This window comes from Cantharellus anzutake, assembly GCF_015039405.1.
Source record: "Cantharellus anzutake strain C23 chromosome Unknown EI90scaffold_4, whole genome shotgun sequence".
Taxonomy (NCBI): Eukaryota; Fungi; Basidiomycota; class Agaricomycetes; order Cantharellales; family Hydnaceae; genus Cantharellus; species Cantharellus anzutake.
In genome coordinates this window covers 275,551-297,147 of record NW_024066954.1, presented here as the reverse complement: position 1 = coordinate 297,147, position 21,597 = coordinate 275,551, and the positions used below count along the sequence as shown (strand labels likewise).

Genomic DNA, 21,597 nt, shown 5'->3' with positions numbered 1-21,597 from the left:
CGTTCACTCTTTCCTCTTCGAAATTTCGACTTTTTAACCTTCGAGATAAATTCCGTTAGCTGCTGTCTATCACGTAGCACCAAATACTCTACACTTTCACGGTTGCGCATGCACCGATTGTCATATATTGCGCATTACTTCTATTCATGTATATACGTTTGCGTACCATAGCCAATAATAATGTGATTTAGACAACGCTGACGATGCGGAGGACGATCTCCATGAGTATGTGGACGGTTAGGGCATCCCTCAGGTAGTATAAAACATTCTATGGCATTGCTGAACGTTCTATACAGTCAGAGAACGTTCTAAATGTTCGTGATGAACGTTTTACATGTTCAAATCAATACAAAAGAGAAAGTTCAACGAGCCTTAGAACGTTCATATGCATTTAGGCCTGTTAGGCCGGAGATCGAAAGTTCAATTTGGGTACCTAACGAGGCCTTCTACCTGGGTGTCCGTGGTGCAAAAGTGAACGATTTTTTTGCATCACGTTAAATAAAGCCAATGTATGGGCAAATCCATCCCAACTTAGTCCATGAACTTATGAGGCTCGAAGAGTACCTCGTTCCACCCCGGCTTGATCACGCTGAAACCTGGGGCCAGCGAAAGCTGCAGAATCTGTGCCGCATTCGGATTAATCCCAATTCCATTGCACAAAGAAATGGGATAGGTATCCTTAACCCCTCCCACCCAGTAGCGGTTCTCGATGACTTCATCCCAGAATCATGCACGCCAGGAAAGAGCAACATTTTATCCAACTGTTTATTGTGTTCGGAACCAGACACATCAGGATGCTCGACGTACCAGCATCAGCCTGGGGTGGCCATTGATCCATATACTCCACCCGATCCCCGCAAGCCCTACGTACAGAATAACATATCTGCACAATTTAGAATAAAGTTATAGAAGGTGGGCGGCCAGGGTCCAATATGCAACTGGAAGGGCACAGTTTTCCCGCAAGTTATAATAAACTCGTCTCATATTGGCGTCTTTGATTTATTGAGGCGCTGATCATGCTATCGCAGCATACAATCCTCCAAACTCCAATGCCGCGTGTTCAAACTCGACGTTCCTGATTTCGACCCATCGTGGCCAGCCAAATCTCCACTGGCGCCTGTAGGCTCTTATCGTTGCCCTTGCTGTGAATGTCTCGTACGCACGTGTGGCATGCCCACCAGGCATTGAGCAATGCAGCGCAAGCCATATTGGCTGTTCTTGTGAATTGAGAGTGGTAGGTCGCGACTCTGACTGTGCATCGATTAGGATCCGTCTGTTAAGGGTTGCAGCGGTAAGCTGCAATCGTCCGAATCATGAGCGTTCGTCGTAGGTGAACGTTTCATGCATGGATCCAAATGGGGAGAACTGGATGACGGCATAAGGGATCATGAGGGATAGCGCAGGGAGGCCGAGGACAGAGAAATTAAACGTCAATGCACTGACGGCGGTTGGCCCATGGCCAGCAGAGGGTCGAAGGTATTGGACAATGAGGGCTTTTTTGCCACTGGATTCTTCCGCGATATCTTGAATCGTGGGATACCAGCAGGATACGGGAGTGCTAGAATCAGAGTCCATAATGGGCGGAAGGTCCAGTTGATATGTTGCTTGTCATTAGGATCAGAATTTTCAGTGCTTTCATAATCTTTCGCTGGATAACTTGGATGTATCGAACGTTTGCGACGAGGGCGCCAGGCGTCGCCTGAATCCTTGTAATGGATGAGATATGCCTTTTGACCCAAAGCGAGGACACCACCCGCAATGGCAACACAATCTCTCGCCGCATTGTCTCGATGGTCACCGAATGCCTGACACCTACAACATAAAAGGCTCGAATTGAGAAGAGCGTGAAGCACAGCGTAGCGACATACCATGTCCAGCCAGTAGGAAATGATGCGCCCCAGTTCTTTTCCATATGTGCCACCCCTGTGCCTCCAAAGACTTCTAATCCCACCCCATCGGCGCCGATATGCTTCACGTCATAATTTGCCTTCGATCCGGTTGAGAAAATTGCCCAATGCAATGGAAGTAAAGTTTCCAATCTTGAAAGAGCCATGCTGTGCGGAGTACTCAGTAGAGCGTGCTCCTGCGATAATGGAACGCGATCCGTTATGTCTATGGACACTTTCCAGTGCTTGGAAGAGCTTTCTCCACATGGGACGGTGAGATTATAACGTTGGGTCTTTGGCTCCACGGTGAAGCTTCCAATATTAGGTATGTTCAAAGTATATGGTTGCAAATCTGTCTCTGAATCGGGCGGGGAGTCCACGATATGTTGAAGGTCATCAGGAAATAAGTGGAACTCGACCGGCTCGATAGTAGACGAGTCACCAATAGGCGTTACTGAGAAATGGAAATAGTGCTTCCTAGGAGTGTTTGATGGCATCGAGTCTCCAAGAGAGCAAAAAATCAGGATGATGGAGAGTCCCGCCGATTAGTCTTGTATCCGAGTATACCAGCCCTCGAAACCGACATATGAAGGGTGAGGGGAAAACTCCCAAAAGGAATACGGCAACCATGTGAGTCGTTCGGCGACAGGTGTCAATTTCCTATTTCCATCACCTGCCAATTCATTCGGAGGTTGCCAGCTATGGGCACGCCTCACATCCTAGAAGAACCCTTGTATCTTTTACTCGTCACCCAGTACATCCGAGGAGGGGCACTTGGCTATGTAAAATCCGTTGGATATCCTGGAGGTAAGAGATTTCTCAGATTTAGACTACGACACAAACAACCGTACATACATGGCTCTTGAGCTTGGTTTCCAACATGTCAAGGGCTCGAGGAGGTTCCCTAACTTCTCGCCATATACCAATGCCTTAGCTAAGTGCCCGATGTCTCAAGGAGCTGCCTCAATGTGATTTCTGAACATCGCGGGTCATCATGCGGTATGTGCCATAATTGGACGTGGCACGAGTGAAATGCCAGTGGCGAACCAATGATGAGAGACACAACTGCTTCGGCTCATCAACGGAACCAACTAATGTGGCCATTCAGGGGGGTTTCCTGTAGTAGCTGGCCCCTTTAGCGTCACAAGAACGCTTGGCCAAACGTTCTTTCATGGGCTTGCGCTTGCTCCAGCCGATCGCCTGAGTGAAACAGCGAAACAGAGATGTTAGACTAAAAGGCGCCGAAGACAAGCGGGTCATTCCTAGGCTCTATTTCCTGCGCCTTTAGTATTGGGCTCTACCCTTCCTAGGATCCACAATTTCAGTGGGCTCGTTGCTGTCCAATTCTTCGCTTCATAAATTTGAACAAACTGGCTCACACCGTTGGCAGGTAGCTCCGACTGGCCTAGTCCATTGTCTGACCGACTGCCTTTGGTTGTGCAGTGAATATACCATCTTGGTACTAAAATTCTGGACAAAAGGCTGTTTACGCGTCACTGCCGCCAGGTTTGGGGCCGGGGGTTTGGCACCTCCCAAACTGATGCTATCTCAACTCCTACCTCTCCCGATCCACTGCTTTGGTCAACTAGTTACGTAAACCAGTGCAAGCGCCCCGCGAATTGTGTTTACGCAGCATGGAGCGCGCAGTCACTGCGAAGCTTAGTGGGTGCGGTAATCTGAAATCGACAACTCGTCGCTAGGGACGATTCACTTGGAAGCCCGACTGGAAAGGGCTTTGGCGCCGCTCATGGTGTGTATTAGGCAAGGCACAGATTGGATTCATGATGGGTTCGAATTTGCGAGCGCCATTAGAAACATATGATAGATATCTGGGTTCGCTTACATACTTGATTGCCGAGTAATCACTCCGTTACTAACTAATTCGTGAATTGGCAATACGCCGCCCTACGATCCTTGAGCGAAGGTTATAAAGACTCGAGGACAGTAACGCGAAATGCGTCACATCCTATCACACACAGCGGTGAAGGGATTCATAACGTTCAGGGTATCTGGTTGTGAAAACGACTTCCTCGGACTGCCGCTCCTTCGGGCTCTCATCAATGAGTCAGATAGACGCATTTGGGATGCCTGCTACTCCCATTGTAGGAGATGAACGGGAGTTTCGTTCATTTACATCATGTGGGTGATATCACACATAGGTCCTTTAACGATGCTGATGTCATTTTCTGATGGAATTGCGATTCATTCGAGCTCCGAGAGAAGCTCAAAAGAAGAATCGCGCATAATTCCAATTTCGGAACAGTCATCTTCAACTACCGAACTGTTGTTTGCTTTCACCCCATCCTCGTCACCTTTGTACGAACTGTACGATCATCTCTGATCCTGTCCGCGTCTTCGCCATTTCTGGCGATTATTCTGGACACGCAAATCTCGTTGAGTGAGAATTCACTCAATGCCCGAACGGTCATGGAAGCAAAGTTGCCAAAGAAGGTTGACAGATGGGATGGTGAGGGCGGCCAATTACGAAGCCCAATTCAATCATCGCAACAGTGTTGTGACATCATTCATGTGCGGCGCTTCTCCCCCGATGGTCGTCATGTAGCCCTCGGTTTTGGTGACGGTATCATCGACCTCACCGGCATCAACCAACGCGGTATTTCCCGATTCCAGCTCGATCCATGGCAGCAACTGTCGTTACCGAGGAAAACGAGGAAAATGCCAGTCCATAGCCATGGTAGGACCCTCGTAAATCTCGGTATTAATGGCCCCTTCCCTACGTATACTGGTACTTTAGTGTCGGATAATGGATCATTTGTCGGACGAGTTCAAGCCTTGGTGTGACAACATAACGCGTACATCGACTTCAAACGACCCACACCTCGCTTCCCCTCCTTCCATCGCTTCCCTTCCATCCTTCCGCTCAAATCCTTTGTTACCCAGCCCTCACCGCCGCACATCTAGGTTTTCTCCTGGTTTACAGAGTTGATTGCGCGTCATCGTGTTACGAAATTCAGTTCTTGGATTATGAATCCCACAGTCCAACCCCTTGCTCACATCTCATATATTCCTGGTCCCGTGTCCACCCGACTCACTGAAGGACACGCGCATCATTCCGAATTAGTGGATGTGAAGTAGACGGGTTGGGCATGCATGAAGATCTTGGCGTCTATTCACCTGTTGCCGGAAGAATCCCGCTATTGTGCACCGGAAACGTGAGTGAGCTACTAATATGGTCCAACTGCAGAACAGAATTCTCTTCCGCGGTGATCTGAGGGTGCGTGACAACAACCGTCTGAGAGCTTGGTATGGTAATGAAGCGCCGTTTGATGCTACGAATCTCTTACCGCTTCCATCCAGCAAGGATGGAACTCCAAGGCCGGATGACGGCTCCAATTGTCGTCGATATTAGTAAAGTCGTCTAGGATGTCCGCAGTCGTCGTCACCCTTAGCCATGGTATCCTCCCCGTGAGTCTTGGTACTCTCCCCAACGGCCCACTCGTGCTGGGACATTGTCAGAGGCCTTGGTATGACAACATGCCGGCAACGTGACGCCTATTCCGACGACCCCCCTCTCCTTCCGACCCTTCCACTCCATCCTTCCACCCGAATCCTTTGCTAGCCATTCCTCGTCGTCGCGCGCCTGGGTTTCCTTCCGGAGTATGGTATTTCGATGGAGTCAGCGCTTTCACTTAGTCGACCGAGTCGGGCGAGTTCATTGCCCCTTACAGCGTTACGAATGTCAGTTCTTGATTTATGAATCTCACAGGTCCCCACCACTTGCTCATATCTCATCCCTGCTCCCGTATTCCTCGACCCAATTCTCCCTGGTGATCCCGTAGACATACACCTCTCCGAACCGGATATATGCGTGACTCAGATGCGTCCCAATTTACGGCCTCCCACCAAGCACGCACGAAGGCCGCTACAAATCACGAATCACTAGCACCTTTGGTCGAGCAAGGGGGCGACTCGACTTCTGCTCCAAGATTGGATGGCGACTCCAATTGTCGTCGAAATTGGCAAGTCGTTTAGGATGGGTCGCGGTCATTGCGATTCCTTCTTCTCCACTGATTAGTCGCCTAGCTCGAGCGTTTTTCTGTCACCGCGTTATACATTGTCCTCCGATTTGTACATCATTGCACTTGACATTTTATAATATCAATAATAACGAGTACGGCAGGTGAAGGGGGAACAACATCCTCTGGTTCTGGAAGTCAAACACCACCCCGAACAAGGATCATATATCCACATCAAGATTTTCTTGCATGGATCAGTTGAGCCAAGCGTCCTCCCATCCAACATCCACCTATGGCCCATTGATAAACATTGCTCCTACGATACTAAGTAATGGAAGATGTTAATACTTCGAAGTCCCATCCGTACAGAGTATCTCGATCTCAGATTCTATACTCTCAGACAGCAATCACACGAGCACACCACAATGGACTTCTTGTTAGTCCCTCCCCCTCCCTAGAAATTGCACTTCATCGATTCCCTCTGTTTCTTCTGATCTGCTCATGGAATTCCACCGTCTCCGCGTGACCCGCCAACATAGCTCCATCGGGTTGTTACTCTTTAACACACTAAACGGTCCGTCAGTACTAGCTCTCCCGCTTCTTCCCTCAGAGCCACCGACTGGGAAGCGTCCCCGCAACGTTCAAAAGGTGATTTGTCACCTCTTCTTTCCCCCAACCCGCTCTCTGCTTCCATCCTGGTGGGGGAGAGAGAGTTTGACACTTTCTATTACTATCTGAATCTATTCCGAGCATCGAACGTCGCCGGCAAGGTGAAAGGCATTTGGCCTTACAGAGGGTCAAATAAACGGGATGACAACGATGAACGGCCTGCTGGTTCCGCTCAGAAAATTTCAAGTATAAATCTTCATGGGAAACGAAAGGCAATCTGTTCAGAATCGTGCTCGCAAGCACCCTCAGTGACAATATCTCTGCGGGAAGACTAGGTATTCCATGTTTTAGAACGACCGCGAAATAAAATACCTCCGCTACTTGGATAGGTGCGAGGTCGCCAATTAAATTTAAAAGCGGACACTACAGATAGAAGCCCAACAGCAATAAAGTCTTAAAGCGCAAGATTGAAATATTTTGCACATCAGTGCTATTACTGGCCGACAAATAGTGGATGCCTGGTAAGTAATTGCTGCTGAAATTTCATCAAAGCTTGTGTCGGCGTCACACAAAGACATCCATTCAGAGTTAAGTCCACCATTGATAGCTTGGATCCCTATACGAGGGGCTAGGAAGTCATCTAGAGCTGTTCTGGTATGACTCAGAGCATTGGAATAGAAGTAACCGGGCTGAAGCATATCGCTGGAGGCAAATAACCGAGAGGGGTGACAAGGTGGATACCAGACGAGACTCTGATGTTCGCAATTCGAATATAGGATAATTCGCTGTGGCAGCTGCGTTTGGTGGTCCGAACCAAATAACTATCAACAACGGAGACCATGTCAAAAAATCGCTTGCAAAATACTCAAGGGGGCGTAGTAAACACAAGTGGGTTTTTTGCGATCTGTTATCGGCCCTAATACTTTTGATTTACAATCCATCCCCGACAGAAGGGTACTTGAATATATGTTGTCCTGATTTGGCAGTGGTTAGCAAAGTACTGCCTTATATGTCGTGTTCGGCTCAACTCTCCTCTCTGTCCACAACACCCTCTGCGATTGCTGATACACGATGTTTGATCGATTTAAGTTTTCTAAGAGAGGACATTCTCCTGCACCTCCCGGTAGCCCTTCGCGACCCTCGACCTCCGTTCCCAGCCCCCAGATCACTACTTCTCCCACTGAAAGCGATCCAACAACTAGCACAGATTGCGGTGGATCTGATAGATCCCGTCTTGAGCCTCTTACTACTACTGGCGGTAGTTCTCGAGGCCAGAAGCAGCGGTGGTCTGTTCGGCACGCTATAGATCAGCTGTTCAACAGAAATCCCAGCCCCGATCCCACTCATATCGACCAATCGAACTCCCCCGATCCCATACAATCTGACCCCTCGGCGCCCGATCTGCCATCCCCAACCGTCCCTGCTGGTGACGGAAAGAAAACAATCATCGCCGCCACAAGGCTCGTCCTCCAAACTGCCGCCTCTGCCCTTAAGTTCGTCCCTATTCCAAACCTCGATCAGATACCAAGTATACTTCTGACATGGCTCCAAGTTTACGAGGTTCGCACGTGTTGTTGCGATTTTGCGATCTAATGAAATAACCTCTATGTTTTCATGCAGACCATCGACGACAACGACGAAAATCTCAAGGGATTAGACGATGAAGTTCGAAAGGCTCACGAAACGATTTTTAGGCCTCTCCAGTTGTGGACTGGCCAAGTTCCTCTCGAAATAAGTGATCTGATTCCACGATTTAACTTGTATGTGCATTCAATTCATCCTTCTCTCGCCCAAATCTTAACCCTCGGTCACAGAGCTCTCAAACAACAAGTAAAGCAAATCGAGGCACTCAAACGTCAAAAGCTTGCCAAGAGGGTAATTTTAGCGACTGAGATAACGCAAGAAATAAGCGCCGTACAGTTGTGCATCCGTGATGCTGTCTCCCGCTTTTCGGTTCGTCTCGTCTACGTTCAGGTCATTAGAAGATTGACTGGGGGATTTTCCATAGACTGCTGCGACAACTCTAAATCTCCTTCACACAATTCGGTTATCGGTGGACTGTTTGTTGTTCTCCATTGATTTCACCGTTCGGAATTTAATGCACATTTCAGATGAACTCTCAAAACTCCACAAAGCGAATGCGGGGTATTCTGCCGTGAAAAGCAAATCGGAGTGCCTGGAAAGTACGCGTGTTCAGATTCAGGAAACGATACTCGATCATTTGGAGAACCGGAAGCACCGGTTTGTCTGGCTTCGTGGCTCTCCGGGTACGGGAAAGACTGCTATATCGATGAGTGTTGCCTCGGCTCTTAACAAACAGGGTCGCTTGGCAGCATCTTTCTTCTGGGACAAAAATCGTCAGGGAGAAGGACTTGCTTCGATTGAACACTTTCCCTCTACTCTCGCACGCCAGCTTGCCTTGTTTAACGCCGAGTATGAAGGTCTTCTTGTTAGTCAACTTCGACAGTCCCCGGCACTGAAGGACCTCCGACTGGAGGAGCAGATGGGATCTCTGATTGTCGATCTCATACACAAACTCTTATCTTTGCGTGGGGAGCGTTCCGTCATCATCTTGGATGGATTGGACGAGTGTGGGGCTCAGGAGGAACTTGAGTCCTTAATGAAGCTAGTACTTATCCTTGATGAACTGCCAGCCACATTTGCCGTGTTGGTCAGCTGTCGGCAAGAGTCATCCGTTGTATCGGCATGGGAAAGAGCTCGGACTCTGGGTCTTGCCATACCATGTGCAGATGTGGACATCGTCACTGAGGAAGAGAAGTTCCATACTATCCACCGCATGGTGGAGGAAGGCCTCCGGGATTGCGTCAATAAGTCATTCTGGAAACCGTCGAAAAAGGATATCGATACATTTGCCACAGCCTGTCGTGGACTACCCATTATCGCTTCAATCCGCGTCCGGGATGTCAGCATTCGAACTCGTCGTGGTGCAACCCTTCGATCCGAGTTCAAATACTTCCGTGACCTCATCGATGCCCCTGGTGACGTCAATTTGGAGTACCTGCGCATACTTCGCCGTGCCTATACATTTGACTCATCTGGAGTTCCTCCACATATAGCGGAGAACTATCGCCAAGTGGTTGCCACAATCAATGTGGCGTTTGAGCCACTGAGTGTGTTTTCCATGTCACAGCTATTAGGAATTGCCGAGGAAGAGGTCTTAGCCATATTGGATCCAATTCGTTCAATTGTTGACCTTTCTTCGACAAATGGCTTGGACAGTGGTTCGGACAGTGGCTCGGATGGTGGCTCGGACGGTGGCTCAGACAGCGGCTTGGAAAGTTCCTCGAATGACATGCAGGGCATCAAATTCTATCATGCAACGATGAAAGAGTTTATAACGGGGGATCCAATTGGTGATGAAAACGACAAAGTATTCTTTATCAAGGATGCAAATCAGTATTTCATCGGACTGCCACTCCTCCGATTTTTCAATAATAGTTGTGAGCAGAATGTGTTTGAGTTGCCCACTGTTCTCCCTTTAGGAGATAAACAGAAATGGGGCGATTTTCGGAAGAGAAAACGTCACCTCCCTCATCATCTCCGATATGCTCGTCATTACTTATTAGAACACTTAGACCCCTCACAACTCTTTGCACAAGGGTCCAATTTGCAGAACCAGTTTAATACATTCCTCACACGAAACTTGGTTACATTTATGCACCTGGCATCAATCGATAACTTTAGGAAGCCATTCCCTGATGAATTTGATGGATTCAAGGTAAATGAAATTAATGCGTTGCGATTATTTTAATATGATGTCATTTTTAACAGAATTGCGATTCATTTAAACTTTTGAAAGAAGCTCGAGAAATGCAATATATGGAGTATATCAATACGACGTCCTTGGAACCATGGAACCTCTATCGATTAACCCTTCCTTTCACCCCACCCTCATCACCTTTTCACAAACTGTATGGCCACCTCTCCGATCCCGTCCGGATCTTCACCATTTCCGGCGAGTTTACCGGGCACAGAATCCCATTGAGTGAGGATTTACTCAATGCTCGAATGGTCATGGAGGCGAAGCTACCTGATTTGCTAATGAAGGCTCGTGTTAGGCGTAGTTATGATGCCCAATTCAACAACCGTGATGTTCGTAATGGTATTGTGACATGCGCGGCGCTCTCCCTTGATGGTCACCATGTAGCTCTTGGTTTTGGTAGCGGTGTCATCGAACTCGCTGATATCGACCATCAGCACACAATTTCCCGATTCCAGCTCGATCCACCCAACCATCCAGTCTGGATCGAATTTGTCCATGGCAGCCACCGAGTTGCTGCTGAGGACAATGAGGGGAACGTCACCATCCTTGGCCACGATATGACTTCCATTAATATCGGTACTCTTCCCAAACATCCTCTTCCTGCTGTAACTCGAGTATCAGATAATGGATTATTTATCGTACGGGTTCCACGGAACGCTGGTAGTTCTTGGTACGACAGCATGACCCTCATATCCATTTCAGGTGACCCGCACATGCAGCAGCTTGCACCCCCTACTTCCAGTAGTTTCACTCCAACTTCCAAGTCTTCTACTAGGTCCTCTGCATCCCCAATGATTCCTCACCGTCGCACACTTGGGTTTTCTCCGGGAGCACATTATATCGGCGCTTTCGATGACCTCAGTGCTTTCACCTGGTCGACAGGTTCGGGTGAGCTCATTGCGAGTTATCGTGTGACAGATTTCAAGCTTTGGATCATGAATCCTGCTGTTCCCCTCGCCTGCTCTTATCGCATCCCTGATCCTGTATCCACTCAGCCTACCCTTTCCTTGACAGAAGGTGAAGCAGCAGATATACATCATTCTGAAACACATGCAGGGCATAGCTTGGACGAATCCTGGATCAAGTACCCATTTTATGTTATCTCAACCGAGGAGGACACCATTTACATACGGGTGGTGTATAGAATCCATTCATCCGCAGCCGGAAGAACCCCACTTTTCGGAACTGATATTGGTCTCGGCACCGATGGGCTAGAAGTGTACTTCGATGGCAAATTTGAATTCTTTATTCCCGAGTATCGCCTAGTTAGGTTTGCTGGTCCCGAAGGTCTAGGCGCTTGGTATGGTGATCAAGTGCCATATGATCCTACCTATCTGTACAGCCCTCGGTCCAGCAAAGATGGGACTCGAATTCTCTTGCAGGGCCGACAGACAGCTCCAATTGTTGTTGATCTTAGTCAAGTCCTTTAGGATATTTGTGGTCAATTGCAATATCTTCTCATTTACCTTCCGCGTTCTGTCCACTATCAGAGGGAGAATCGCGAAGTTTCGCTAGGTCGCCCTTCCATCTTTCTGGACTTCCCTCGGACGAGGTTCCCTTTCCCTATGGTGCAGTGTGTATAAATACGGGCTTGGAGACTTCAACGGATCTATGACCATTCCTTCCTTGCACTGTCGTTTAGTCCCGGGTCGGACAACATGAATGCTCATCAGCGTTTGCGATTATAGACTTTTTGATTTCGCGCTTTTCATAGTTCCTTGATTCGCTTTTCACTCCGCATCAGAAGAATGAAGGTATATATCTATCTGTTCATTTGAGCCAACCTGCACCGCTAAAAGGCTTGGCCGAAACGGATCACTTTGAACGTATTAAAAAAATCGGTATTTCTTTTACCGTTTCACCCGGTGTTCATCCATAATGTGACAAAGAACCAACGTTGTATAAATTAGATATGCAGGTGTGCTAGCGTTTAGTGCTACAAGATATCGGGATAAAAGTGAACGATTTTTTTGCATCGCGTCAACATATGGGCAACCCTATCCCAACTCCCCATGAACTTATGAGGCTCGAAGAGTGCCTCGTTCCACCCTGGCTTGATCGCGTCGAAACCTGTGGCCAGCGAAAGCTGCAGAATTTGTGTCGCATTCGGATTAATCCCAAGACCAGTACGCAAAGAAATGGGGTAGGTATCCTTAAATCCTCCACCCACGGTAGCAGTTCTCGATGACTTCATCCCAGAATCATGCACGCCAGGAAAGAACAAGATTTATTGTGTTCGGAACCAGATACATCAGGATCCTCGACGTACCAGCACCGGCCTGGGGTGGCCATTAGCCATATACTCCATCCGATCCCCGCATATAGAATAACACATCTGCATGATTTAGAATAAAGTGATAGAAGGTGAGCAGCCAGGGCCCAATATCTGCAACTGAGAGGGCATAATTTTTCCCGCAAGTTATAAGCTCATCCCATATTGGCGCCTCTGATTTATATTGAGGCACTGATCATGCTATCGCAGCATACAACCCTCCAAACTCCAATGCCGCGTGTTCAAACTCGGCGTTCCTGATTTCGACCCATCGTGGCCAGCCAAATCTCCACTGGCGCCTGTAGGCTCTTATCGTTGCCCTTGCTGTGAATGTCTCGTACGCATGCGTGGCATGCCCACCAGGCATTGGGCAATGCAGCGCAAGCCATCTCGGCTGTACTTGTGAAGTGAGAGTGGCAGGTCGCGACTCTGACCGTGCATCGATTAGGATCCGTCTGTTAAGGGTTGCGGCGGCAAGCCGCAACCGTCCGAATCCTGAGCGTTCGTCGTATGTGAACGTTTCATGCATGGATCCAAATGGGGAGAACTGGATGACGGCATAAGGGATCATGAGGGATAGCGCAGGGAGGCCGAGGACGGAAAAATTAAACGTCAATGTGCTGACGGTGGTTGATCCACGGCCAGCAGAGGAGTCGAAGGTATTGGACAATGAGGGGTTTTTTTCCACTAGATTCTTCCGCGATATCTTGAATCGTGGGATACCAACTGGATATGGGAGTGCTAGAATCAGAGTCCATAGTGGGCGGAAGGTCCAGTTGATATGCTGCTTGTCATTAGGATCAGACTTTTCAGTACTTTCATGGTCTTTCGCTGAATAACTTGGATGGATCGAACGTTCATCGCGCCGAGCGTCACCTGAATCCTTGTAATGGATGAGATATGCCTTTTGACCCAAAGCGAGGACACCACCCGCAATGGCAACACAATCTCTCGTCGCATTGTCTCGATGGTCACCGAGTGTCTGAGCGGGATCGTGCGAAGATGCGCCAAATGCCTGACACCTACAACAAAAAAAAGCTCGAATTGAGAAGCGGGCGAAGCATAGCGCAGCGACATACCATGTCCAGCCAGTTGGAAACGATGCGCCCCAGTTCTTTTCCATATGTGCCACCCCGGTGCCTCCAAAGACTTCTGATCCCACCCCATCGGCGCCGATATGCTTCACGTCATAATTTGCCTTCGATCCGGTTGAGAAAATTGCCCAATGCAATGGAAGTATAGTTTCCAATCTTGAAAGAGCCATGCTGTGCGGAGTACTCAGTAGAGGGTGCTCCTGCGATAATGGAACACGATCCGTTATGTCGATGGACACTTTCCAGTGCTCGGAAGCGCTTTCTCCACATGGGACTGTGAGATTATAACGTTGGGACTTTGGCTCCACGGTGAAGCTTCCAATATTAGGTATGTTCAAAGTATATGGTTGCAAACCTGTCTCTGAATCGGGCGGGGAGTCCACGATATGTTGAAGGTCATCAGGAAATAAGTGGAACTCGACCGGCTCGATAGTAGACGAGTCACCGATAGGCGTTACTGAGAAATGGAAATAGTGCTTCCGAGGAGTGCCTAAAGGTGTCGAGTCTCCAAGAGAGCAAAAAATTAAGATGATGGAGAGTCCCGCCGATTCGTCTTGTATCCGAGTGTACCAGCCCTCAAAACCGACATACGAAGGGTGAGGGGCATACTGATCCTTTTGCGCCAAAAGGCGCGTCGATAACCATTGGGGAAACAACAGGTCGGCTACTGTTGCGGAAAACTCCCAAAAGGAACGGGGTATGGCAACCATGCGAGTCGTTCCAGCGACAGGTGTCAATTTCCTATTTCCAATGACCTGCTCGTTCGGAGGTTACCGGCTGTGGGCAGTTCCAGTGACGTCGTAGGAAAGCGAATGCTGCAGCTTACATCCTAGAAGAACCCTTGTATCTTCTACTTGTCACCCAATACATCCGAAAAGTGACTATGTAAAGTCCGTTGGAAAACAAGGATATCCCGGAGGTAAGAGACTTTCCAGATTTAGACTACAACATAAATAAGCGCAGAACGTACATGCTTCTCTTTCCAGTGAAATCCGCTCGAGAAGGTTCCCACCTCAACGTGATTTCCGAACATCGCGGATCGTCATGCGGCAGTGACGAACCAATGATGGAAGACAACCGCTTCTGACTAATGTGGCCGTTCAGGAGGTTTCCTGTAGTAGCTGGCCCCTTTGGCGCCGCAAGAACGTGTAGCTAAACGTTCTTCCATGAGCTGCGCTGCTTCAATTGATCCTCCAAGTGAAACAGTGAAACAGAGGTCTTAGACTAAATGGTGCCGAAGATGAACACGCTTCGCAGGATCCACAGTTTTAATGGGCTGGTCAGAGCTAATTGAGTGAATAGTCTTACCTCGCCTTTACCGATCCGTACGACATCATTCATACTGTGTGCGTCATCATGCATCATGCGCCTCTGAATGAGTCTGGGGCCCGCATTGCAAACGCAAGCTCTTAAGTCAACGCGTTCCTGGCTTCTTTCTGCACCTCCTTCACCCAACCCTCCTGTGCTATGTGTTCTATCTCTATGTCAGCTCCTCCACCCCTCCGCAAACCCGGAGATCGTTGCTGCCCAATTCCTCACTTTAACAAACTGGCTTACACCGTGGCTCACACCGTTGGTAGGTAGCTCCGGCTCTGGCTGGCCTGGTCCGTTGTCTGGCCGGCTGCTTTTGATCGTGCAGTGAATATACCATCTTGGCATTAAAATTCTCGACAAAAATCTGTTTACGGGTCACTGCCGGTTTGGCACCTCCCGAACTGATGCCCTCTGGACTCCTACTTCCCCCGGTTCACTGCTCTGGTCGACTAGTTACGTAAACCAGTGCAAGCGCCGCACGAATTGTGTTTACGCAGCATGGAGCACGCAGTCACTGCAAAACTTAGTGGGTATGGTAATCTAGAATTGACAACTGGGCTTTGGGTGCCGCTCATGGTGTTGTATCAAGCAAGGCATAGTAGAGTGATTGCCGAGTAATCATCCCGTCGGCACCTGGCTCGTGAATTGGCCATAGCCATACGCCGCCACAAGCATCACACTAAATGCAGGAACGTGCCCATGAGCATCTCGTCATTGGTCTGGAGAGCTGCGGAAACATACTTCTTCGCGTCAAACATTGATCCTTTCACTGACTGCTATCCTTGCAATAGCACCGCATCAGCGTTTGAGCAAAGGTTTATAAGGACTAGAGGACAGTGAGTGACGGCTCATTGAAAAGACCCCAACCAACGGCCATGATGCTCCTGACCTTCCCAACAATCAGTTTCATCTTAACCCTTCTTGCCTTGACCCTCCCGATTACGGCCCGTCCCAACGCCAATCCTATCATAGGGTCAAGGAGCCAAGTGTCTCCTCTGCATAACTTTCCTTGGGTGGCCAAACGTCTAGCCAAGCCTGTCCTCGATCGTCGAGACGATAACAGCACCAAACTTGCGTTTGCTGGTGCAGTTCTTGATGATGTAAGCATCTCGCTTGAGTACAACATCCAGTTCTCACCGTTCGACTGTGCGCTTCGCACTTGTAGACTAGCTACGATTATGTCACCTCAACTTTTGTGGTTCCAACAGTTCAATCAACCGATCCGAGCGGCCCTGAGTATATTGCTCTAGGAGTTGCCTTTTACTGCAACAATATCGTCTTGACCGCCCTCGGTATCTCGGTTGCTCCCAATGGGACTATTTATATCATTGGTACGTACCCAATGAAGCTCGCGTGCTCGTAAGTGTGTTGACCACGGATGGGTCGTCGTTACCCTACACAGCGGGTGATGGTGGGGATAAGCCCGCCTTCCTACCCATACCTTTCAACATCAACGACACAGCCAGGACATCTTTACAAGCGTTGGGCAACCACAAGTTCATCGCAATTGTCGAGAATTTAACCACGAAACACAAGTCGGAGGGACTGGTCACTGCCGTTAAATATCCCATTTGTAGTAGCCGTGATGCCGTATGGGCTATCGGGGCGATCAACAAGGACGAGTCTCAGACCTCTTATGCGGACTTTGGTACTGTTACTTTCTTCAATGCTTCGGCTCGTCGACATTCTGGGAAATCGGTCGGTCCGGAGGGAGCGATCGTGTACGAAATCGCTACACCTGGTGGGACGAACCTCACTTCCACTACCGTCTCCACTTCCAGCGTGACTATTTCGTATCTCAGAAAATGACCTTGCATAATGCGTTCAATCTAAAAACTGTATTTCTCAGAAAGAGGCCGCAATGGGCCCCTGTTTTCTTTACCTTGCTTGCAAGGTCATTGCCAGGTCATAATTGCCGTGGGAAATATGTAACTATTGCAAATTCCTATGAACACATCACATGGTTCCTCTGAATCAATTACTATTTGCAAACACGTCACATGGTGCTCCATCACATGGTCCTCATGTGTGTGCCATTGTTCCAGCAATGCAACGCTGTTCCCAATGTTCCTTTGTCTTCTTGTTCAACTCTTCAAACTGTGAGTCCGCCCACTTTAGAGCCTCACACACAGGCCGTGTGAAAAGGGTTTCATCGAAATCTCTCAATAAGCGGATGGTTTTTCTCCCTGAGCTATGCGATAATGCAACGTATGCACTGAATGGTGTCAGTGCTCCAGTAGGAGGAGTTGTGAGGTTGATTATTACATGCGCGCGATAGTCCGTGGAACCATATGCTCCAGTTATAGGGAGTTGTTTCCACTTCACACTTTTGGCTTTCCCTCCTCCAATCTTCAGTTGGTACTTAGGGAAAATTGGCACCACCCCATCGGGTATGTCCCCCATCCGGCTTGGATTGCCATATTCTAATAAGAATGCACGATGGTGGGTAAACCAGCGATACTCTAGGCCCCCAGTTGGATGTTGTAGCCTCCCTCGGATCAGGGATTATTTCCACAACCTCGCCGCAAGTACCATTGGCAATATTCATATCCATGTTTATGTTTGACGTCACCATAACCTTTGCACCAATGGCAAAATGAATGATATCAGGGAGTCTTGTGCCTTCAAGGACCGCCTTGCTGTTAATGTTGGAGGAAGGGATCAAGTGATCTCCCAAACCATCAGGGAAGGGGTACCCCCCCTGGCATAACGGGCGAGTAGTGTATGGATGCACGCTAGAAGTCCTGGGTTCGATACCAGGCTTGTCCATTTTATGTCATTTGTCCAGTCACACTGGTTTACGTCATAAGAATTTGGAGCTCCAGATAAGTCCAGTAGTCGCACCGGATACAAATTTCCTCAGTTAACACCATTAGATGATTCACGTAGTAAGCATCTAACACACACTCTGCACAATGCACAGCTCAACACCGAGAACAGAGAGCCTTTCCTGCAGCGAAATGGCAAACGCTTTGGGTGAACCACCAAACCTTGAGTCAGTCACGCTACAGACGGAGTGTATGACACCACCAACAGAGCCCAGCACACCAGAAAACAAAGCCAAAAGTAGGAAGTTTCCCACCAACTATCGTGATAATTCGTTCAGTTTATGTGCAGCATTACCGGAATTGGGTGGATATGATGATAGCAGCAAAGGTGAATCGGGTTTGTTCCCTCATCATCACCTACATCCTGTGCATAAGCTGATGATGGTGCCAACAGTCCATGGCTTCTTGGGGCCCGAATTTGGTTTGGAACACTGGCCAGTGGCGCCAGAAACATTGACCTCCAAGATGTTTGAGGAGAAAAGATGGCAGACGAATCCTCTTCGCGCATATCGTGAAGGAATTGAAGGAGTTATTGCTCCTTCGGAGCATGCAACTGCACTTCCAGGGGCCACCGTACAAATGCCCTTTACACTTGCGTGCCACTTGATAGGATCTTGCACTGGGAAGAAAACAACTTTCTCTGCACATGTTGAAGAGATAATAATCCTCAAAAAACCAGCCACTCTTGTCAGTAATTGTACAGATTCTGGATCGCCATCTAAGCGGCTGTTCTCTGGACCATCCTTCTCTCCCACGAAGCGACGGAAGCTTGAGAAATAGGTATGTCTGTCTCAACCCCACCAACGAAGGGAACCACTCAGTATTTGCCTACTCTGCCCCAGACCTAGCATCTTATGGCATTGCGTGAACAAACTCATCCACGATTCAACTCAAAAGGGTCACATATGTTCACAAGAAGAGCCTTTTTATATTCAATTCACGATGTTCGCTTGATAGTTCCGCATCCCATCCCTGATCTTCGATTCAACCCATATATTCGTTTGCTAGTATTGCTAATTTTCTTGAACTGACATGAGTAAATGTTGCGACCTCCGTTGCAACTTGTGAAATGTTCACATGATCCACAAGCAAGGTCATGGTTGCGAAGCAACCTTTCTAGTTCCTGAATAGTCTTCCATGTATGTGCTTACAATTTGTAAATATCATGATGAGTTGAATGGACATCGGGCATGTTAGATTCCATGCTTGCCCTATCATGTTGGAAATGCAACAATCGGCCCCGTCATCCGGCTGTCAATAATGTGATTATTGACAGCGGTGACTACCTGAGACAGTTCTAATATCGTCGCAATTATTGGACGATATTTGGGGGTTCGACCCTCATTCTCTCTGTTATACCGTGTATAAAGAGAGCGAACATTATTTACTACTCCCCATCTCTTTTACGGGTCTGAGGTGAGGATTTCTTTACTATTTCTGAGTATTATTCTGAATGTATTGGTGCAGTCTAACGCGCCATAGCGCATATATATTTTAAAATATCAACCCACTTCCAAGGGATGCGGAGAAATATCACGACACCCTCGGAAATAGCCAATATAGTGATGAACGTTGTCTATTTCAGGGTTGGAAATATTGACGATGTGTCAGACCGCCTGGTCACTTGGTCCATCGTCAAACACAATATTGGTCACAAAACATGTGACCAGCGGTGTCGGCCGAATGAGGACAATGTTCGGGTTGTTCCGAATGACCGTGATTAATGACCTGATCAATATATTGTGACCCAGTCAATCTCTGACCATGTGACTGTTTGTGACCATGGTCAAACAACAACTCTATTTTGCTGGGGGAATTTTTTTCGCCCCCCAACCAAATGACATCCAAAGAATCCAGATGCGAACCCTGCGAGCGGGTGGATGAAGACGCTTTACGCCTAGCCAATCATCCCGAACTGGAGACGGATACCTTCAATCTTACTCGTCGTCTCAACCCCCCATACGGATGGAAGGGGCTGGTGCGCGGGCCCAAATATACTCCGTCGCTTTTGACCAGTCCGGCTTACCAGGTGACGTCCTAACAAATGTCCTAGTCTATTGTGCCCCCTGAGCGTTAGCCTTGAATCTCATATTCCCTCCCCCCACAGTCGCGAGTCTGCCTCAAACTTGTGACCGTATTTTTTGGTGAGACTCTGGAGCACAACGTCAGAGTCTTGAGAAAGGTCAATGAGAGGGCACGGCGATGTTGGGCGGGCACTGATAACATCTTACCGAACGTCACACCATGTTTAGATACTGAGAGGGGTCAAACTTTGGAGTTCCCTGAAACACCCAAATATCAACCCCTGTTATGGATGGACCTTTGAATTTCCTCGAAACGAACCACATTTCGGCATTGTTTCCCAATTTTGCCCCCATTACAATGCACCCAGATACCTCCTCAAGTACCCTGAAGCAAACCGCGAAAAAATGGTGAAGTCACAAAATGATTGCGGAGCTGAGGTTACTGGTGCTTAATTTTCTGTTAGGTCTGTGAGGTGGCTCGGGGCTTGCGTTACCTTCATGATGACGCTGGTATCGTTCACGGGGATGTAAAGCCTGTAAGTGGGTTTCATATTCTCAGTTATATATTTGATCACTGTTATCGAAGCGCAACGTTCTCGTCAGCGATGAGGGCGTAGCTATGTTAAGTGACTTTGGACAAGCAGAAATACTGGATCTTGCGCCTATAAATCTGCGAGATGCAGGAAGATTTCTTACACTCGAATATTGGGCCCCTGAAGTGTTTCCTAAAGTGTTTCCCGCTACCGATGGTGACAACATTCTCTATCGCTCTATGCCCGGCGATGTCTGGTCTTTTGGCTGTACCCTCTTGGAGGCAAGCCATCTTCCGATTTGTTCTCGTAACCAGCCGTCAACCACTCATTCTTTTCTTCTAGATCCTGTTTGGGGTAGCGCCTTACTCGGGAGTACACCGGCATCACGTCATCTGCGCCTTGATAACGGGACAACCTCCCTTCAAGGAAGTCGATACAACAACCATTTTCGGGGATGTTGCCCAGCGATGCCTAACTTTTGACGCTGATAAACGTCTTCCAATGGCAGAAGCCGTCACTATGTTGGACCCGCCCAAGGCATCTGCACCACCCATGACCTTGGCATCTTTTGCAGGTTGATGGATTGGATCGAACGAGCGTACTGGTGTGTTTTGTCATGGTGAGCCGACGAAGTACGAAGATTCTTGTGATTCTGGAATTATGCTCACTGTATTCTCACAGCTACGAGCTCTGTTCGACCATTTTGATACCGGATGTCTCATATATTAGTAGGCTGCTTGATCTGAATTTGAAGGGTGGCCCGTATCTTGATCGTTTGGATCCCCACAGCACAATCGATTTGAGGTGGTAGAGTGCTTGCTGCGCTTCGCGCAGCTCTGCACAACACACTTTTTTTGGTGGAACCCCACGCAGGTACTAGGTACCTGGGGGGGGGGGGGTTCGTGAGCAGCAGCTGTGCTCCTGAGTTGTAATGTAAGGCTGTCGTCGTTGGGTGGATCCGGAGACTCCACCGCGGGGAAATGCCCTTACGCATTGTCGGGGGGTTGCCCTAGTGTGGGGCTCGCGCTGATGGGGAGCGTCAGGAATACCCACTAAAACCCCCGCTGGTTTTCAACCAATCTCTCGGGAGGTTGTGTTCATTCATGAAAGTCCCTCTCCAGGTGTCGAGGACGAGTTTACTGGGGAGGGCTTTCAGGTCGTATTTTTTTTTTACGGTTTCTTCCTAGTCTGTCAGATTTTTTTTTTTTTTTTTTTGGTGGAACCTCAATAGCTTTCGCGGTGTGTTATACACACTGAGGTTTGATGTGGGGAGGCC

At 48.5% G+C, this 21,597-nt stretch overlaps 10 protein-coding genes across 10 annotated transcripts; 7 read left to right on the top strand and 3 right to left on the bottom strand.

Annotated features, from left to right (window-relative positions):
- Positions 1–696: 696 nt before the first annotated feature.
- Positions 697–2,486, bottom strand: EI90DRAFT_3033127 (uncharacterized protein). Its single transcript, XM_039058440.1, has 4 exons — positions 1,869–2,486; positions 1,440–1,812; positions 795–1,296; positions 697–773 (listed from the first exon to the last, which is right to left on the bottom strand). The coding sequence occupies exons 1-3, from the start codon at positions 2,051–2,053 to the stop codon at positions 1,015–1,017; spliced, it is 840 nt and encodes a 279-aa protein (XP_038922165.1). The 5' UTR covers positions 2,054–2,486; the 3' UTR covers positions 697–773; positions 795–1,014.
- Positions 2,487–3,946: 1,460 nt separating this feature from the next.
- EI90DRAFT_3011873 (uncharacterized protein) lies at positions 3,947–4,688 on the top strand (the record flags this gene model as incomplete). Its single annotated transcript, XM_039056523.1, has 2 exons — positions 3,947–4,025; positions 4,150–4,688. The coding sequence occupies 2 exons, from the start codon at positions 3,947–3,949 to the stop codon at positions 4,686–4,688; spliced, it is 618 nt and encodes a 205-aa protein (XP_038922164.1).
- Positions 4,689–7,282: 2,594 nt separating this feature from the next.
- EI90DRAFT_1706985 (uncharacterized protein) lies at positions 7,283–8,423 on the top strand. The gene is made up of 5 exons (XM_039052045.1): positions 7,283–7,360; positions 7,423–7,965; positions 8,025–8,032; positions 8,093–8,232; positions 8,287–8,423. The coding sequence occupies exons 2-4, from the start codon at positions 7,544–7,546 to the stop codon at positions 8,134–8,136; spliced, it is 474 nt and encodes a 157-aa protein (XP_038922163.1). The 5' UTR covers positions 7,283–7,360; positions 7,423–7,543; the 3' UTR covers positions 8,137–8,232; positions 8,287–8,423.
- Positions 8,424–8,570: 147 nt separating this feature from the next.
- Positions 8,571–8,951, top strand: EI90DRAFT_2905727 (uncharacterized protein; the record flags this gene model as incomplete). Its single annotated transcript, XM_039054217.1, has 1 exon — positions 8,571–8,951. A coding segment is annotated over one exon (381 nt), but the record flags the coding sequence as incomplete, so codon positions are not given.
- Positions 8,952–10,501: 1,550 nt separating this feature from the next.
- On the top strand, positions 10,502–12,111 carry EI90DRAFT_3033096 (uncharacterized protein; the record flags this gene model as incomplete). Its single annotated transcript, XM_039058439.1, has 1 exon — positions 10,502–12,111. One exon carries the CDS (start codon positions 10,502–10,504, stop codon positions 11,684–11,686), a length of 1,185 nt encoding a protein of 394 aa, XP_038922161.1. The 3' UTR covers positions 11,687–12,111.
- A 613-nt stretch (positions 12,112–12,724) lies between these two features.
- Positions 12,725–14,332, bottom strand: EI90DRAFT_3116363 (uncharacterized protein; the record flags this gene model as incomplete). The annotated part of the gene is made up of 2 exons (XM_039062888.1): positions 12,725–13,550; positions 13,608–14,332. The coding sequence occupies 2 exons, from the start codon at positions 14,330–14,332 to the stop codon at positions 12,725–12,727; spliced, it is 1,551 nt and encodes a 516-aa protein (XP_038922160.1).
- Positions 14,333–15,811: 1,479 nt separating this feature from the next.
- On the top strand, positions 15,812–16,745 carry EI90DRAFT_3011870 (uncharacterized protein; the record flags this gene model as incomplete). The annotated part of the gene is made up of 3 exons (XM_039056522.1): positions 15,812–16,036; positions 16,102–16,271; positions 16,301–16,745. 3 exons carry the CDS (start codon positions 15,812–15,814, stop codon positions 16,743–16,745), a joined length of 840 nt encoding a protein of 279 aa, XP_038922159.1.
- A 213-nt stretch (positions 16,746–16,958) lies between these two features.
- EI90DRAFT_3285428 (uncharacterized protein) lies at positions 16,959–17,706 on the bottom strand (the record flags this gene model as incomplete). The annotated part of the gene is made up of 2 exons (XM_039066967.1): positions 16,959–17,359; positions 17,469–17,706. The coding sequence occupies 2 exons, from the start codon at positions 17,704–17,706 to the stop codon at positions 16,959–16,961; spliced, it is 639 nt and encodes a 212-aa protein (XP_038922158.1).
- A 190-nt stretch (positions 17,707–17,896) lies between these two features.
- Positions 17,897–18,544, top strand: EI90DRAFT_3116361 (uncharacterized protein; the record flags this gene model as incomplete). The annotated part of the gene is made up of 2 exons (XM_039062887.1): positions 17,897–18,101; positions 18,159–18,544. The coding sequence occupies 2 exons, from the start codon at positions 17,897–17,899 to the stop codon at positions 18,542–18,544; spliced, it is 591 nt and encodes a 196-aa protein (XP_038922157.1).
- A 1,149-nt stretch (positions 18,545–19,693) lies between these two features.
- EI90DRAFT_3033075 (kinase-like domain-containing protein) lies at positions 19,694–21,188 on the top strand. The gene is made up of 8 exons (XM_039058438.1): positions 19,694–19,810; positions 19,872–19,946; positions 20,017–20,196; positions 20,253–20,324; positions 20,375–20,602; positions 20,664–20,953; positions 21,003–21,049; positions 21,111–21,188. The coding sequence occupies exons 1-6, from the start codon at positions 19,730–19,732 to the stop codon at positions 20,898–20,900; spliced, it is 873 nt and encodes a 290-aa protein (XP_038922156.1). The 5' UTR covers positions 19,694–19,729; the 3' UTR covers positions 20,901–20,953; positions 21,003–21,049; positions 21,111–21,188.
- The last annotated feature ends 409 nt before the right edge of the window (positions 21,189–21,597 follow it).